This window comes from Protomyctophum parallelum (genome assembly GCF_964188405.1).
Source record: "Protomyctophum parallelum genome assembly, chromosome: 15".
Lineage (NCBI taxonomy): Eukaryota > Metazoa > Chordata > Actinopteri > Myctophiformes > Myctophidae > Protomyctophum > Protomyctophum parallelum.
In genome coordinates this window covers 40,630,742-40,650,868 of record NC_139710.1, presented here as the reverse complement: position 1 = coordinate 40,650,868, position 20,127 = coordinate 40,630,742, and the positions used below count along the sequence as shown (strand labels likewise).

Genomic DNA, 20,127 nt, shown 5'->3' with positions numbered 1-20,127 from the left:
GACATGGACCCTCACAGTGGAGTCAGTACTGCTGTATGGGGCCGAGACATGGACCCTCACAGTGGAGTCAGTACTGCTGTATGGGGCCGAGACATGGACCCTCATAGTGGAGTCAGTACTGCTGTATGGGGCCGAGACATGGACCCTCATAGTGGAGTCAGTACTGCTGTATGGGGCCGAGACATGGACCCTCACAGTGGAGTCAGTACTGCTGTATGGGGCCGAGACATTGACCCTCACAGTGGAGTCAGTACTGTTGTATGGGGCCGAGACATGGACCCTGACAGTGGAGTCAGTAGTGCTGTATGGGGCAGAGACATGGACCCTCACAGTGGAGTCAGTACTGCTGTATGGGGCCGAGACATGGACCCTCACAGTGGAGTCAGTACTGCTGTATGGGGCCGAGATATGGACCCTCACAGTGGAGTCAGTACTGCTGTATGGGGCCGAGACATGGACCCTCACAGTGGAGTCAGTACTGCTGTATGGGGCCGAGACATGGACCCTCACAGTGGAGTCAGTACTGCTGTATGGGGCCGAGACATGGACCCTCACAGTGGAGTCAGTACTGCTGTATGGGGCCGAGACATGGACCCTCACAGTGGAGTCAGTACTGCTGTATGGGGCCGAGACATGGACCCTCACAGTGGAGTCAGTACTGCTGTATGGGGCCGAGACATGGACCCTCACAGTGGAGTCAGTAGTGCTGTATGGGGCCGAGACATTGACCCTCACAGTGGAGTCAGTAGTGCTGTATGGGGCCGAGACATGGACCCTCACAGTACATCAGGAAAAAGCCCTGGATGGAGTCTACACAAGAATGCTACGAATGGCACTAGGTGTCACATGGACTGACCGCATCAGAAATGTGGACCTCTATGGGGACCTACTACGGGTCACGGACAAAGTCAGAGAGAGAAGGATGAGGCTGGCAGGGCACTGTGCCAGGCACCCAGAACTTGAGGCAAGTAAATTGACTCTATGGGAGCCAACCCAGGGCAAAGCCAGGAGGGGAAAGAAGCGATCCAGGAATCCTGAGTTGGTGTTGGCTAGACCTCACTCTCGCAGTAACACATGTATTTTCATTTGCATTAATTACATGTCTTTAACGAAAATGGTGCATTTATACAGCACTTTTATACAAAGCACTTTATGTGCATTACATTCACACACTTTTACACAAATTGTGCATTACATTCACCCATTCACACAAGGAGTATTCACAATACTCCTTCAAGAAAACAAATTCCAAATGATGTTAGAGATATTCAGCGACAGTGTTTTTCCCTGTTTTCTTTAAACCCATGTGTGAACCAAGGCAGGCACACAGTCCAGTGAAGTGACCAGACTCAGATGGGTGTGAGAGAAGACAGTCCCGTCATGCTGCAATGGTCATGCAAAAAAGATGCATGCGTTGGTTAGACAACACCGTTGTCACACCAGACATGCGTGGCAGGTTAAAACTAACCCGTGGCTCCCGACATGTGTGGCAGGTTAAAACTAACCCGTGGCAGGTTAAAACTAACCCGTGGCTCCCGACATGCGTGGCAGGTTAAAACTAACCCGTGGCTCAGCCCGGTTAGGTTTAGGGTTTGGCTTTTGGGGTATAGGGTGTCGTACTATAGTGCCAGTCGGACTGTTAGTACGTCGAACCAAACACACGCACCCCACGCAAAATAACCCCCAAAAGAACCTCCCGGCCTGCGGGGGGCGCAGCAGGTCTGCATTCATCCGTATGAATGCAGATGGTTGCGTCCTCCCTCCCGGCCTCCGACTCATTTAACACTCTGAAGAAGAAGAAACCTCGTATCTCCAAACAAACATTTTCACTTTTTAATCTTTTTTTTTAATACTGTAAATTAATTAACAATTTAAGTGTTTAGCAGAAGCCTTTAAAGCTGCTATAAGCAATATTAGGCCAACATTGTATGTTTTCATGTTTCATTATTTTGTTGGTATTCTCAGACAGCCAGCAATGAGTAAAACTCCCCCCAAAAAATGTAGTCTCTGTGACACATCTAGGGGCCACAATCTGCATTCAAATATGTTCCTAAAAGCTTTGTCATTGGTCAAAAAAGAACCCCTGTCGAAATGACTAACCAATCAGGAAGTAGACAGGCAAATCGACCAAAGACAAAGCTTCTAGGAAAATTATTACTTATAGCAGCTTTAGACCAGGGCAACTTTGCACGGTAAACACAAGATTAATCAAATCCATAGAGATAATCTATAGGATAATAGGTGATCTTGAACAAACACAACCCTATCATCATTCTACAACAGTATAATATAAAATAAAACAAATAAGTAAGTAAATAAATTGAAAATATAATACAAACAATATAGGATGCCGGGCAGACAAATAAACCTAGCATCTGTCTCATAAACATAATTATCTAATATCTAAATTACATTTTTGTCATTATATTTTCCACCGTCAAGCTCAGAACGCTGAAATCTTTGCTAAATCTAAAAAAACAATTAAAAGTGAAACTTGCAAGGTTTCCACCCCAGAGAGACTAAATGGAGGATACCATTATGTAACGAGGGAGAGAGAGAGAGAGAGAGAGAGAGAGACCTGCATGCTGAGTGTATGTACAGTATGTATACAGTATGGGAGAGAGAGGCAGCATGGCAGCCAGCAATACAACATACTGTACCTCTGCTTGGAGGGAGAGAGAGACAGAGACAGACAGACAGACAGACAGACAGACAGACAGACAGACAGACAGACAGACAGACAGACAGACAGACAGACAGACAGACAGACAGACAGAGACGCTACAACTCCACGCGTACGTCCTCGCTCAAACCACGATTTTACAGGACGGGCCGATTTGGTTTGGAAGGATCCGGTTGGCCAGAATAGAGGAAGGAGCGTGTGTGTGTGTGTGTGTGTGTGCATGCGTAGGTGTACTGTACACACATATATGTTTCAATGTTGGGTGGGTAAAAGTACTGCGATCGGCTGGGTATGTATGTATACATGTATGTATGTATGTATGTATGTATGTAGGTGAGCTTCAGGGTTGAGGTGTATATGTGTATAGGCCTACTATATATACATATATATGTATGTATATATGTGTATATCTCTCACCACAGAGTTGTACAGTAGGATCTTACTGTGAACTCCATGTCTTCTATATGTGTATACATATGTTCATATATATATGTGTGTGTGTGTGTGTGTGTGTGTGTGTGTGTGTGTGTGTGTGTGTGTGTGTGTATATATATATATATATAGGTGGGCTTCAGGGCTTGCGTGGGGGTTCTCTCACCACGGAGTTGTACTGCGCCTCACAGTAGGATCTTACTGTGAACTCCATGTCTTCCATGTCGTCCTTCTCCTTCACCACCTTGTCGGCCTCCTCCTCCTCCCTCTCCTGCAGGTAGCTCTCCTGCTGGTCCTGGGGAGCGTACGACATCTCGTCCTTGTTCTTGAACTCCAGGCTCAGGATGGACGGCGGGAGCAGCAGGCCCAGGATCACCTGGGGAGGAGGGAAGGGGAGGGAGGATCAAAACATTGATAGAAGAGATTTTCAATGAATTCTGTTACTATCGGGTAAGCTAAAAAAATGAAAGAACTTCTGGGAAGGCATCATTTTCAAGATGGCGTCCACATATGGCTGCCAGAAGCTATATGCAAGCAGGCCACTAGGGGGCGAGCCCAACTTGTTTGCGATGGTTTTTGAGAACCTTATGTCGATACCTAACACCATGCCAAACATCTAAAACACCAAGTGCAGAATTGTTATGATTTCTTACATTCCAGCTCATATATAGGCATTTTAAGCTGTCCAGTGAATATGAAAGACTGAAGTGGTTAAGCCTGATGTACAGTACTTTATCATACGACAAAGTATAAATTAAGTAGTATTGTTCCAAATGCATTGCTTCCCTGTTTGTATCTTCTACGGTACCTTCAGCTGACAACTGGCTAAACCTCAAAGTGTTCAGCTTTCAAACAAACCATCAATGCCAACACATTGACCTGATGATTTGAGTCGGCGTCCCCAGCTCTTATAGTGCTGCCATTGTTTAGTGATCACAACAACCGTATGATGGTCACGCTTATTCATTGAACCTAAGTGTCACGGTGCGTTCACACGGGCAGAGGCGACGCAAGCCAGCGACATGAAGATGCAAAGATGCATCCGAGTTTGTAGCTGCTGCAAACGTTACAACGCCAAACAAATGAGATGAACTGGCTTCAACTTCAGATACAAAGATACAAAGGGACAAATATGCTGTGAATCTTTGTGTCTTTGCATCTGCCCGTGTGAACGCAGCATCAGCACTTGAGCAAGATTATTACTGTGTTACTAATAGGTGTCCATTTGGTTCCATTTGTACACTCAGGGTTACAGAACCGTAAAGGTCCGGTTGCAGGGACGAATAGTTTTCATAATCCTCATGGGGGCCCGTGAGTACTTGGGTGGGGCCAAGAGTTGTTAACATTTTAGGAATTCCCCGAAAATCCTCATGGGGGCCCTGGCCCCCCGGCCCCCACAGACTCTACGTCACTGTCCGGTTGGATCCCTGAACCCGACGTTTGAAACAGCATCATATCTGTTACGAAGGCTTTCACTTAGAGCTCCATATATGGGGATAACCTATAGTCCCATATATGGAGACAACGGCGATATCCAGCGCTGACATCAGTATTATGTAGAAACCCCAAAGATGGATATACACAGTGGTGACATCATCGTGACACTAGACTTGCACAGCTTCTAAACCTCAGATACCAAGCCACGCACACGGTATCTGCAACCATCTCAAATGAACTCTGCCTATATAAAGTCTGAACACTTCATTTAAAATAAGCTACCAAACACCTACCCTCAATCCCAATCACAGTCCATGTATTGCGTATTATAGTCCATGAATACGCAAAGACAATGAGCAGCTCTCTAAACGGCCAGAAACACGAAGACACAAACCGACCGAGATCGGGCTGTCATCAAGAACTTACCGAGACCGTTGCACCTCAGCCAGGAGAAGGGAAGACTCATCGGACAACTTACACGGGAAGGAAACCCCACATCTGTGAACACTGTGACAAGAGTTTCAGTGTTTTATGTCACCTGAAGACACACCAGCGTATCCACACTGGAGAAAAAACGTTCCACTGTAAACATTGTGACAAGAGTTTCAGTGCTTTATGTCACCTGAAGAGACACCAGCGTATCCACACTGGAGAAAAACCCTACCACTGTAATCAGTGTGACAAGAGTTTCAATCAGTCGGATGGCTTGAAGACGCACCAGCGTATCCACACTGGAGAGACACCCTACCACTGTAAATACTGTGACAAGAGTTTCAGTCATGCAAGTAGCCTGAAGGCACACCAGCGTATCCACACTGGAGAAACACCCTACCACTGTGAATATTGTGACAAGAGTTTCAATCATGTAAGTAGCCTGCAGGTACACCAGCGTACCCACACGGGAGAAAAACCCTACGTCTGTAAACGGTGTGACAAGAGTTTCAGTGCTTTAAAGAACCTAAAGACGCACCGGCGTCTCCACACTGGAGAGAAACCCTACGTCTGTAAGCAGTGTGAGAAGAGCTTCAGTCAGTTAGGTCACTTGAAGGAACACCAGCGCATCCACACGGGGGAAAAGCCCTACATCTGTAAGCAGTGTGAGAAGAGCTTCAGTCAGTCAAGCAACCTGCAGAGACACTGGCGTATCCACGCGGGAGAAAAAACCTTTCCACAGTAAACAGTAACCTGCAGAGACACTGGCGTATCCACGTGGGAGAAAAAACCTTTCCACAGTAAACAGAGTTTCAGTCAGTATAACCGAGAGAGGCATTTTAAGCTCCCGGCAGCCATCATGGACACCATCTTGAAAATTATGCCTTTCCAGAATATCTTTCCCCCGAAAATATTATTCTAATTTAGCACACCCAAAGGTTAACAATACCTGAATGAATGGCATTTTCCCCTCCTATATGCAAGCTTTAATCGACTCCCCACACGTCTCAATATTTGCCATTGACAATTAAAGGAGAAATTAGGTCAAATGTCCGCTAAATGTTGTCCCTACACGTCAAAAACTTGTCACGATTTGCATGAATTTCCTCCCAGCTATCACACAAACAATCAAAGATGGGCATAGGCAAAAAAACTAACACACAGAAAAACTGCAGGCCCTAAACAAGCATTAAAAGTTCCTAATTCAAATTCTGCATCAATACTACAGTATCAACACAGAGATCATCCATATTTAACCAGTCTGAAAAATGGCAGCCATTTTTAATTTTCATTGAATGAAATGTTATATTATCCAAAAGAAACATTTACCAAGTAATATGCATGGAAAAATGTCCAAATATGTCTGAAATTTCATATTATATCCATCACTTGTTGCTGGCGGCCATTTTGAAAAATGGCTGCTATGGGCGCCTTGTTGAAAATTCAAGATGGGTCCATATCCAAATCTTTTTAGAATGCCTTTGGCTATAAGTGTACCAAATTGCATGCTTTTATCACAAACTGAACGATTCATTTATATAGTGGAGCTAAGCTGCTGTACTATGAAACTATTTTTGAAACTATCTCCTCACCACTCGCCCTACACACTCGGTTTGAGCATAGATATATAAAACTTAGAGATGGCACCGGTATTCCCCTCCCAACCAGTGTCGTCTCCATTATTTATATATCTATGCTCAAACCAAGTGGAAGTGTGTAGGGCGAGTGGCGAGGAGCTAGTTTCAAAAAGGGGGTGGGGTCCAACAGGCAACTAGGCTACAAGCAACACACACACACAAACACACACACACACACACACACACACACACACACACACACACACACACACACACACACACACACACACACACACACACACACACACACACACACACACACACACACACACACACACACACACACACACACACACACACACACACACACACACACAGAGAGAAAACAAGTGACACATTGATACTTTTAGTTAAGACTTTTTCCACCAGCGCTGGAGTGATGGATGAGAGACAGATGCTGCCTTATTTGTAAACACTCTGGCGACATAATAGATTCAACAAGGACTAAATGAGGCGGTGCACATCCTCCCATCCCCCGTGGGAGGAAGGTGAGCCGCGACGAGAGAATGACGAGAGGATTAGTCCTGTCGTTTTATCTCCAGCGACAGCACTTTCCTTTCTTTTTTCTTCTTGTTTTCTCTTTTCTTTTCTTATAGTCTCTTGAAATTCAGCTCTTTTATATCCAACCCACATAGCACAGGTGTGGGCAACTTTGACGATGGAGAGGTCCAATAGGCTATAGTTCCACAGTCCACACTCACTCCAGAGGGCCACTATAGTTCCACACTCACTCCAGAGGGCCACTATAGTTCCACACTCACTCCAGAGGGCCACTGTAGTTCCACACTCACTCCAGAGGGCCACTATAGTTCCACACTCACTCCAGAGGGCCACTATAGTTCCACACTCACTCCAGAGGGCCACACTCACTCCAGAGGGCCACTATAGTTCCACACTCACTCCAGAGGGCCACACTCACTCCAGAGGGCCACTATAGTTCCACAATCACTCCAGAGCTCCACTATAGTTCCACACTCACAAACTGCGATGGTCAGTCACGTCTCAAAGTTGGGCTAAGGCGAGCGTCAGGGTCCAGGGACGTTAGTCACGCTGCAGCGCATGCAGAGCACAGCCTGAGGCAACTAATGGATTATTAAGGACACTAAACAACCACCTTATCACATGGATTATTAAGACTTAATAATTAAGGACACTAAACACCTGCCCATGAGGAGTCGGTAAGAGGTGAGCCTCTCCTCCGGGCATACAGGCTAAACAGAGTAGCCTATTAGGAACAGTGGCGGAAAGTAACTGTATACATTCCTACAGTCATGTAGTTACATTAATGTACAGTACATTACTTAAGTACTGTACTCTTTGTCTCTCTCCATGTCTCTCTCTATGTCTCTCTCTCTCTCAGCACCTGTGCGAGGGCGACCCAGCCATCTGACCCAGTCTGCTCATTACTCTCTTTTCCCTGATCTGTGTGTGCACACGTGCGTGCGTGCGTGGGTGCGTGCACTGTAAAATGAGTCCATCTCTTCTGATATTCCCAGTTCAGCTCCTGATTATAAATAACTGTGACCTTTCACCTCTGACCACACACACTTCACCCACATTTCAGAACAGGACTATAGAGCGCTGCAGCCCCGCCCCCTTTCATGACGACGCCAGACCCAGGAAATGATTTCCAATGCATTTTTCCCATAGACATTTCAAAAAGTATTTATTTAAAGACGGTTACGCTGTGGACAAAGCCAACTCGAGTCGTGCCAAATCATGACAATAAAGTATAAACACAATAAAACAAATAATTACAAAGAAGAAAAACAACAAAAAAGTGTTGTAATCTGACATTTTTCTTCTTCTTTCTAATTATTTGTTTGGCCCAAACAATTGTGTTTGTTGTCATGATTTGTCACAACTCCAGTTTGCTTTGTACGAGGCTTAACAGGTCTTTAAAAAAATACTTTTTGAAATGTCTATGAGGAAAATTAACTGTGAATTGTTTCCTGTGTCCTGGTAGGGACTGCAACGCTCTAATGGCTCTTGTTGAAAACAGACCCGCTTATTGTGTGCGCATTGCATATCGTTGCTGTCGGGAGGAAACCTCATAACTCCATTTTTTAGGTTTTAGATTTTTTCCCCCTCCATAAATCAGTGCTATTGAACACCCTTTACGTCTGTGTGTTGTTTCGAAAATATCGAATCAATGGAAAGTGGAAAAAACACATTTAAAACAAAATCTTAACTCCATTGGACAGTCAAACTGTCTGCTAAAAATCAGCTAACTCCACCACCTCTCCCACTCTCATGCAAGTCATTGACAATATATGAAGTAACGACACCAACTTTGATGACAATGTATATATTTTTTATTTCCTGAAAAATATAGTCTTATTCTTATTGCTGTATATACAGCTATATATTCTTTTTTTTAGACCCATGTGGCGTCCCATCCACACGTGTTCCTTACCTTCAGTCCAGAGTTCTTGCGCATGTGCATGCGTCCCATCCACACGTGTTCCTTACCTTCAGTCCAGAGTTCTTGCGCATGTGCAGGCGTCCCATCCACACGTGTTCCTTACCTTCAGTCCAGAGTTCTTGCGCATGCGTCCCATCCACACGTGTTCCTTACCTTCAGTCCAGAGTTCTTGCGCATGCGTCCCATCCACACGTGTTCCTTACCTTCAGTCCAGAGTTCTTGCGCATGCGTCCCATCCACACGTGTTCCTTACCTTCAGTCCAGAGTTCTTGCGCATGCGTCCCATCCACACGTGTTCCTTACCTTCAGTCCAGAGTTCTTGCGCATGCGTCCCATCCACACGTGTTCCTTACCTTCAGTCCAGAGTTCTTGCGCATGCGCAGGCGGCCCATCCACATGTCGGTGAGCAGCATCTGGCTGCAGGTGTGCGCGATGAAGTCGCGGTGCTTGGCGGCCACGGCCAGCTGCAGGCAGGTGGCATTGCTCCAGTTCTTCAGCTCGTAGGTGAGCAGCTTCATGGCCATCTGCTCGTCCTGCTTGTAGGACTGGTCCAGCAGCTCCACCGCAAGCACCGCAAACTCTCTGGAACACGCACGCACCACACCGCACACACACACACACACACACACACACACACACACACACACACACACACACACACACACACACACACACACACACACACACACACACACACACACACACACACACACACACACACACACACACACACACACACACACACACACACACACACACAAACACACGCAATTGTATATCTGTTCTTGAAGTAATTGTTTATCCCCCAAAATCACGAAGACTAATTTGACCTTTGGGATAGACACATAAGTCGGTGTGTCCAAAAACGTTCAGTAACATATTCTCCAGCGCTTGCTCCGTGCTGCGCTATAGTGGAGGATATTAATGACACGATCGTTCACTTTATGGTACAAGCACCAAATTTGGTACACAGGTGCTTCAGAACCTACTCTCTCAGAAAAGTACGTTGTCCACTTGAAAAAACTAAATGGACACCATTTTTCAAGATGGCCGCCAAATGAAAAGGGCCTTTTGTGGCGGTTCTGGACAACCGTGGGTCCGACCGACTCGAGACCGGGCACTGCACTCCCTGTGGGTGTGTGGAACGTGTGTGTCGAATTTGAAGTCGGTGGGGCGAACGGTTCTCGGGTTATGTGGATTACAGATGTACAGACACACACACAGACTTGAATATATGTCAATGGGCAATGCCCATTGTTTTTTTTTTTAGATGATGGGTAAGAAGAGAGAGATGTGATGTCAGGTGGTGTGGGCTAAGAAGTGGTCAGGGCTATTTGAGATGTACAGTAAGTGCAAAGAGAGATGGTGAGGGAGGGAGAAGATTATTTGTACCAATTGACCAGACAGTAGACAGTAGTGTAACAGGTTAAGGTGAGTATAGAGATGGAAATGTTCTAGCAAGAGAAGCCAATGTATTGAGAATATGGGACATAGTATGGGTCAGGAAATATTTGTGACAGAAGGCTACCAGTGAGAGGGAAGATGTATACGATGGTAGTGAGACCAGCCATGCCGTACGGTTGGAAACGGTGGCACTGATGAAAAGGAGGCACAGCTGGAGGTGGCAGAATTAAGGATGCTATGGTTCTCATTAGGAGTGAAAAGGAAGGACATTATCAGAAATGACTGAATTAGAGGATCAGCCCAGGTTAGAAGGTTTGGGGATAAAGCAAGAGAGGTGAGGTTGAGATGGTTTAGACATGTGAAAAGGAGGGATGAGGGTACATTGGGAGAAGGATGCTGAAGATGTAGCTGCCAGGTAAGAGGATGGCCAAAGACGAGGTTTAAGGATGCTGTGAGAGATGACATGAAGGTGGCAGGTCACAGAGGAAGATGCAGAAAACAAAACCAAATGGGGTCCATGTGTGGTCCAGCCCTATGGCATGTAAAATTCAAGCATGTGCTAATGAAAAGTATTTAAAATATATAGTTTTGATGCTCATCCTAGATCCTACTACTATAGGGGATGCAAAGCAATATGTCCGTTTATCCGTCCGACTTCTCAAACCAAATCACTCCATTAGCACACATCTCTCTATGCACAAAAAATGATGCATGCCACAGAAATCCATCTGCACTACATCCATGTCATATTTACTGTACAAATATTGCTTTTGTATGACATACTGTTATTGCACAACATTTCACTGTGACACAAATTACATTACAATTTCCACATTAACGACCCCTCCCCTTTTCCCTGCACGTGCACACACACACACACACACACACACACACACACACACACACACACACACACACACACACACACACACACGGTACTGTACAGTACACTATAGTATGTTACAGTACAGTATGGTAAAGTACAGTACGGTACAGTAACGTGCGGTACGGCATGGTACAGTATGATACCATAAAGTATGGTACAGTACAGTATGATGCCGTACAGTACAGTACAGTACAGTACAGTACAGTACAGTACAGTACAGTACAGTACAGTACGGTACGGTACGGTACGGTACAGTACAGTACGGTACAGTATGGTACCATGCAGTACGGTACAGTACAGTACAGTACGGTACAGTATGGTACAGTATGATACCATACAGTAAGGTACGGTACAGTATGGTACAGTACGGTACAGTATGGTACCATGCAGTACGGTACAGTACAGTACAGTACAGTACAGTACGGTACGGTACGGTACGGTATGGTACTGTACTGTACTGTACAGTACAGTACAATACAGTATGGTACAGTATGATGCCCTACAGTGCCGTACAGTATTATACAGTAGTATGGTACAGTACATCACAAAGGTATAGCCAAATATATGCTGAAATGCAAAACCAGTCTAGTTTGGTGGCCATCTTGAAATATCACCGCCATATTGGATTTTTGGATGGCTCAGTTTAAAAAGTGAAAGAGTTGACCAAAGGAATGTTCACGGCAAATGTCACGCTTGTATCACCAAGCGAACAACCGTTCCAATGATCTGCTAATTGCACAAATTCTGTGTGTGTGTACGTCTGTAATCCACGTAACTCGAGAACCGTTTGCTCCACCGACTTCAAATTCGACACACACGTTCCACACACCCACAGGGAGTGCAGTGCCCGGTCTCGAGTCGGTCGGACCCACGGTTGTCCAGAACCGCCACAAAAGGCCTTTTTCATTTGGCGGCCATCTTGAAAAATGGTGTCCATTTTGTTTTTTCAAGTGGACAACGTACTTTTCTGAGAGAGTAGATTCCGAAGCACTCGTGTGCCAATTTTGTTGCTTGTACCATAAATTGAACGATTCTCATGAAATATTGACTTAATATCCTCCACTACTACCCAGCCCTCTACACCAGAAAGCACGCCGGCTGGGCCAGGCTACCTGCCCCTCTAGACCAGAAAGCACGCTGGCTGGGCCAGGCTACCCTCCCCTCTAGACCAGTGCTTAGAGTATATATATATTAATAGAGACGGCACCCGGAGGAAACCCTGAGGCGAAATGGACATAGTGGCCGAATTTGGTATTGCAGCTCGAGCCAGCACTGGTCCCTTGACTATCATTGCGCACGTTCACGTTATGGGGCAATGACACGTGAGCGCTGTTTCATACGTGAATGTGTTTGGGTCCAATCCATCACAGAATGCACTCTGTTCCTACCCGGGAGGAGGAGTGAAATCGCCTCATGCGCTTTAGAGCAACTTAATGCAAGTGGATGGGAGGAGAAATCTGGTGACGTCTCTATTAATATACAGTATACTCTAAGGTATATACGCTGTGGCTCTGGGCCAGGCTTGTTGTATATGATCTGTTCTTCATGGAATAGAACCCCTGGTTCACCCTCCCACAGTGGTTACAGTGGATTATTCCGTTTAGACCCGACACTAGATTCTACAAAATGTCTTCTGAATCCTAACAGTTTTCTGAAAAAAAAGAAAAAAACTTGTTTCTATGTCATTGGTGCTCAACCTTTTTCACGTCAAGGACCCCCAGAATTATCTGTATTTGGCCACGGACCCCCCCCCCCCCCCCCCAACTGAAAATATGTAGTTCCCACCTCCCCTTCGCTGTGAAAGAATATATTCAAAGATTTGCGCCACATTTTCAAGATTAAAAATAAATAAATAGCATAGCAATAGATCTGCTATTTTTCAATAGCTAAAGTATATAATGCTTAGAACAGCGAGATGGGTTCCCGTCCTGAATGGGTTATAGCACCGACGCCATGCTTCACAGCCTGCCAGCTCTTCAGTAATGCAGTCTATTAAAGTCTCCGTTCCGCAGCCAACTTTTAAGGCTGACCTATACTGTAAAAACATGGCTGTCCTCAAACTATAATTGGACTTCAGCAAGCTCCACGGCAGCAGCAGCCCTGTGTGAGTGCCAGCTTTTTTTTTCCCTTTTTTAGTTATATACACGTGACCAGTGGTGGAGAACGCACTCCAGTGTTTTTTACCTGCAGTAAAATTAATCAATGCTGCAATATAGAAATACTCTGTTACGGGTAGTACATGTAAAAGTCCGGAATTCAAAATGTACTTGAGTAAAAGTACAAAGGTATTGGTATCTAAATGTAATGTAATGAGTACCAAACGTAGAAAGTATACTCAATATGCAAGAATGTTTTACAGCTAGTCTTTTGAAAATAGCAGATCTACAAGCTCACAATGCATCACATCGCAAGGCATTGTGAGCGTGCAGATCGGCTATTTTCAAATTGGCCTAAACTGAAATGGCTGAAGTGGTTAATGCATGTTTTGTGATAATAACAACCAAAATAGGAGTAGAAATTGTAAATAAATAAAGTAAAGTGCAAATACCTCCAAATTGTACTTTAGTACAGTAGTGTTAAGTAAATGTACTTAGTTACTTTCCACCACTGCCCGTTATGTCTCAAAAGCACTTCTTTGTTCAAAATGATGCCTGATGGCACGCTTGGTGTCACCAAACCACATCAGAGAGGGCCCTGAATTCATCATTCATTCAACAGCATTCCTTCCGGAGGGAGCAACACATCGATGTCTTTAAACCAAGTGTTTCATATCAACACATTTTGTTATTTCCAGAACCGACAGGACACTCCGACATCATAATGTAATAAAGAAATTCCCCATAATTTGCTGCCAATTTTAGAAGTGACTCATTTAACGATGTTTGTAACGAGTGACTGCAGGGGTCGCAGCGAGGACCATCACCTCCCAAATGGAGTCAGGAATGTCTTCAGACAATGAGGATGAGTGAAATATGATAGACATATATAAATGAGATCTGTGTGTGTGTGTGTGTGTGTGTGTGTGTGCGCGCGCATGTGTGTGTGCATGTGTGGGGGGGCTAACTACCTAATCACTCACCCGCACTGCCATGGGTGAGTTTTAACCTGCCACGCATGTCGGGAGCAACGGGTTAGTTTTAACCTGACACGCATGTCGGGAAGCCATAGGTGAAGTTTTAAACTGCCGCGCATGTCTGGAGCCATGGGTTAGTTTTAACCTGCCACACATGTCGGAAAGCCATGGGTTAGTTTTAACCTGCCGCGCATGTCTGGAGCCATGAGTTAGTTTTAACCTTCCACACATGTCGGGAAGCCATGGGTTAGTTTTAACCTGCCGCGCATGTCGGGAAGCCATGGGTTAGTTTTAACCTGCCGCACATGTCGGGAAGCCATGGGTTAGTTTTAACCTGCCGCACATGTCGGGAAGCCATGGGTTAGTTTTAACCTGCCGCGCATGTCTGGAGCCATGGGTTAGTTTTAACCTTCCACACATGTCGGGAAGCCATGGGTTAGTTTTAACCTGCCGCGCATGTCGGGAAGCCATGGGTTAGTTTTAACCTGCCGCACATGTCGGGAAGCCATGGGTTAGTTTTAACCTGCCACACATGTCGGGAAGCCATGGGTTAGTTTTAACCTGCCACACATGTCGGGAAGCCATGGGTTAGTTTTAACCTGCCGCGCATGTCTGGAACCATGGGTTAGTTTTAACCTGCCGCACATGATGGGAAGCCATGGGTTAGTTTTAACCTGCCGCACATGTCGGGAAGCCATGGGTTAGTTTTAACCTGCCGCACATGTCGGGAAGCCATGGGTTAGTTTTAACCTGCCGCGCATGTCTGGAGCCATGGATTAGTTTTAACCTGCCACACATGTCGGGAAGCCATGGGTTGGTTTTAACCTGCCGCGCATGTCTGGAGCCATGGATTAGTTTTAACCTGCCACACATGTCGGGAAGCCATGGGTTAGTTTTAACCTGCCGCGCATGTCGGGAAGCCATGGGTTAGTTTTAACCTGCCGCACATGATGGGAAGCCATGGGTTAGTTTTAACCTGCCGCACATGTCGGGAAGCCATGGGTTCGTTTTAACCTGCCGCGCATGTCGGGAGTGACAATGTTGTCGGACTAATGCCTGTCAGACTGTTAGTATGTCTAACAAACTCCGAAGACAGCGCTCAGAAGAATTGCCTTTTTTCCGAACTCTCCTGAACTTTGAACACAGCATGTTGCGTTGAAAGAATTTGGCCTCCGTGTAGAAATCCATGTCGTAAAAAACGCCCGCATCTTTCTCCAGTAGCTAAAGAGTGCAGGGTCGCGTCCCAAAAAAATTGCTGAGAGCTGATCAACAAGCTTATGTAGGTCCGCTATATATTTGCAATTTGACAAAATCAACACTTTATTTTGAAGAAAATAATGTTTTTTTACGTTTAGTGAACACGATCGATGACGTGAACCCCAAAAGGTAGATCAAAAGGCCGTGCAGGTAGATTGATTGATTGATTGATTGATATGTTTATTGACAATGTTTACATGTACAGAAACATGCAGATGACATGACATGCCCCTAAATGTATATAATAAAAAAAAGGAAAAAAAAAACTAAAGGCATCTGTCACTTAAATTAAACGGCGACTTCATTGATTGACATCAAATAGGTGTTGTCAGCTCAAACCCACAATGAAATATTATGTTTTCATGAGTGTTGCGCACAAGCATTACATAAGTTATACAAAACAAAAAAGTACCAATTCCAATCTCCCCCTCTATATCTCGTTCCGAGTGTGTTTGTCTTAAAGGACCACTTCACCACTTTTCAACCTATCTTCATATACTAGGTCCTCACTAATAATCATGAAAAAATGGCGCAATTTGTTTCTACTCTGTGTCTCATAGGAGGGCTGTGGGCAGTTCAGAAACCGTCTTCCAGTGACATCATCGATGGGGAATACAAGCTAATAAAAACTGCGGGCTTTCTAGTCCTGAAAAGTTGCAATGGGAAAATGGAAGCCATCGTTCTCACGATAATGAAAATTTAAACATTTTTGTAAAAAAAACTTGATAAAAAAAAAGAATCTGCCTAAAGATGATGTCACTGGAAGACGGTTTCTAAACTGCCCACAGCCCTCCTATGAGACAGACTGAGTAGAAAATAATAGTGCCATTTTATCATGATTATTAGTGAGGACCTATTATATGAAGATAGGTTGAAAAGTGGTGAAGTGGTCCTTTAAACGTAACGCCAGCACCGCAATTCCAAAGCCCCTCCAGGTACATTTTTAAACTGTTTTCAGCAATGGGGTAATTGTTTGGTGGGCAGATCTTGTTTTGCTGGTCATTTTTAAAGTAGCTGTCAAGTCAAACGAATGCGGGCACCCCTGCCCTAAAGCATGCACATTACATTACTCAAACAAACACTGCTTACGTTGTGTGCTCTCTACATATTCACTAAATACGGCCTGAATAAGCCAGTAATACGTGTAAATATAGCAAAAATAAATGACAGTTCCTACATCTCCGTAAGGTCCCTGTGGAGTGTGGAGCCACAATTACAAGTCCCTGGAGAGGACAATGCAGAGACGGAGACCAAAAAGATCATGTCTTCGTTGAATTAATTAATGCTCGATATGTGCCGTATACTTCCGTCGGGGACTATTATGCTATGTTTTATCATTCCTGGAGATGTTTGTCTTCTTTTCTTTTCACATTCCTTATCCAATATACTTGCCGTAGCACTTGCCCTATAGCCCGACGACCTTACAGGCGTATATGCAAATTAAGGCTCAACTTATCTAACTCGAATAGCATTTTTGATGTAGACATTCACTCATCAGCACATACTTAGCTTACGTATGATTCATTTTCATTGAACACCCTTTACGTCTGTGTGTGTCAACAATATTGAACCAATGGAAAGTAGTTTTTTTCAATTCAATTCTGTCTGTCTGTCTGTCTGCGTCTCGGTCTCACATGTGTGTCGTTAACTATAACGAGCATGCACGTCGTTGACTAACGAGCATGTATGTCGTCACAGGAGGGGGATGCGTCATGTCGTTAGCTGTTCTCGTGTGTGTGTGTGGGGGGGTGCGTCATGTCGTTAGCTGTTCTCTATGTGTGTCGTTAAGGCTCAGTGGGATACACACAGACAGTAGAGTAAACAGTGGTGGAAAAACTAGTACAGTACCAACTAAGTACATTCACTTAAGTACTGTACTTGAGTAAAATGTTGAGGTATTTGTACTTTACTATAACTAGAGAGGTGCAGTGTTGTTTTTGTCGACTAATACTAAAACAAAAAATGTTCGTCGACTACCTTTTTTCACTGAGGAAAACAAAATGGAAACTACATGAAAACTAATCTATGATGACTAAAACTAAGACTAAATGTATTGACAATTTCGTCAACAAATAGAAACTAGACTAAAATGTTAGGAAGGGACTAGTGGACAAGAGATCCAGTATCCAGTAAGTCATTTTACACTTGGTTGCATTTTGATGCCGTCGTAATGACTGATTTTACACTTGGGGCTCACAGTGTGTCGTGATGTGGCACATTGTGAGCTTGCAGATCGTCTATTTTCAAAATATTTGTATTAGGGATGCACCGAAAGGAATTTTTTGGCCGAAACCGAATATCCTATGATGATTAATATTATATATCTTTTTTTCCTAAGATTGCTGTCATGGCCGTACCTTAAAGCGACCTGCTTTATGGCAAAATAAATTGTTAGGGCAAAACATAACTTAAATAATAATCACTGTTATAGGTCCATAAAACATTTATTCAGCTCTTTTGAATGCATTCATTGCATACACTATTCGGTGATACATTTTCTGCCTATTCAGGCCGAAACCAAATAGACCGAAAATGCATTTTTAGCCATTTTCTGCCGAATATTTTCTGTGGCCGAATATTCGGTGCATCACTAAATTTGTATGCATTTGAATGAGACATTCTGCATAATGAATACTTTTACTTGTAAAATGCACTTTATTACAAGTGCATTTTAAATTCCGGACATTTACTTGTAACAGAGTTCTACATTGCCGTATTGATACTTAAGCAAAACAAGTACTTTTTCCACCACTGACAGTATAAGTAAAGCAGGTCACAATGCAGGGAAACCATAGGCATGTACTGTGTATTATACAGTGTAAATTATCCTCATTGTTGTGTGGGAAACTGGTATGTCCAAACTGTTTTACTGTTCGGGGAATGATGGAAGAGTGTGCGTGCAGGCAAGCTAGGGTAGTTGGATATGTATCCCAGCTCAACACTGCATCAATATTTCAGCACAGAAAACATTCCATGAGTTACAGTTCACGTAAGAACCAAGAAAATACCTCTACTTCGTGTGTGCGTGCGTGTGTGCGACAGTGCGAGTGTGTGCGTGCGTGCGTGTGTGTGCGACAGTGTGAGCGTGTGCGTGCGTGTGTGTGCGAGCGATGTGTGTACAGTACGTGCACACACACGAGCGTGAGAGAGGTATTTATGAGGGCCAGATATCCCCACAAGCGGACCTTGTGAGGCCAATCTTGCGGAAAGGTTTTTAGAGCCAAAAATAGATTAATATTGGGAAAAGGTGCAGGTTGGGGTGCGTAGGGAGCAACCAGGCATTAAAATGACTTGTCTTTTATAGTTCTGTTTTGTAGATCTCTTCTCCACTAGTCCCCACCGTAACATTTTGGTCTAGTTCTTATCTGTTGACGGAATTGTCAATAGGCTATAGCCTATAGCAGCGGTCCTCAACAGGCGGACCGCAGTCCACGACCGGACCGCGACACACCTCTCTGCGAACCCTGGAGAGAAAAAAGCCACCGCATCCGCGAATTCTCTGTTGTATTGGCTGAATGCCGAGCAACGCAACGCTCTGAATGTGGAGCGACTGATTGTGTGTGCCTGTGTATTATGGGCCGGCATGTCATGATGACAATGTTGCGCTGACTGGCTCACTAGCGGCTAGCTGGGTCGCAGTGACACAGTCACATGCATAAAATGAATGAGAAATCGAGTGGCAAATCGAGTAGCAAAGTGAGTGGAAAAGTGAGTTTAACGTTGCTTAACGTCATCTAATGCAATCAGATACACTCACTGGCCTTGGAACGCCTCGGGATCCCCCAGGAGGAAGTCACTAATGTTGCTCTGGAGAGGGAAGTCTGGATCTCTCTGGTGGAGCTGTTGCCCCCGCGACCCGACTCTGGATAAGCGGTTGAAGATGGATGGATGGATGGATGGATGGATGGATGGAACCATCAGCACTCACCTGGAGTTGTGGTTGAGCTCCTGGGAGATGTCATCCACCATGTCGTTCTCCGAGGCCTCGTGCGCCATGGCCTTGCACAGCTTGCAGGCCACCAGCGCCTTGGCCATGGCCTCCTCGCCGTGCTGCCAGAAGAACAGCGCCATCTTCTGGCGCTTCATCAGCACGGCCCACACCATCAGCTCGTGGAAGGGGAAGGGGAAGTGGTTGATCTCAGGGTCATCCAGGTCGATGTCCACCTCCTCCTCGCGCTTGCGCGTGGTCTTCTGGCGCCCCCTGCGGATGGGCATGTCGTCCTGCGTGCATGTCACAGAGGGGGGAGGAGAAATTCGGGGTCAAAACTTACAACATTCACACACACATTCATAAACCGATGGCGGCGGAAACCATGCAAGGCACCAACCTGCACATCAGGAGCAATTAGGGGTTCAGTGTCTTGCTCAAGGACACTTCGACACGAACTCTGGGGGAGCCCGGGTTCGAGCTGGCAACCTTGCGGTTGCTGTCGTATCTGGACAAATAATTCTATACTATAT

General features: G+C 45.0%; 1 protein-coding gene across 1 annotated transcript in view; it reads right to left on the bottom strand.

The window, feature by feature from the left end:
• The window catches only part of trpm3 (transient receptor potential cation channel, subfamily M, member 3), a gene marked incomplete at both ends in the record, with an annotated part of 354,059 nt that overhangs the window by 43,219 nt on the left and 290,713 nt on the right, over nt 1-20,127 (bottom strand). The window contains 3 exon segments of the mRNA XM_083783495.1: nt 3,282-3,491; nt 9,400-9,628; nt 19,595-19,887. Of these exon segments, the coding sequence (XP_083639621.1) occupies nt 3,282-3,491; nt 9,400-9,628; nt 19,595-19,887 (732 nt within the window).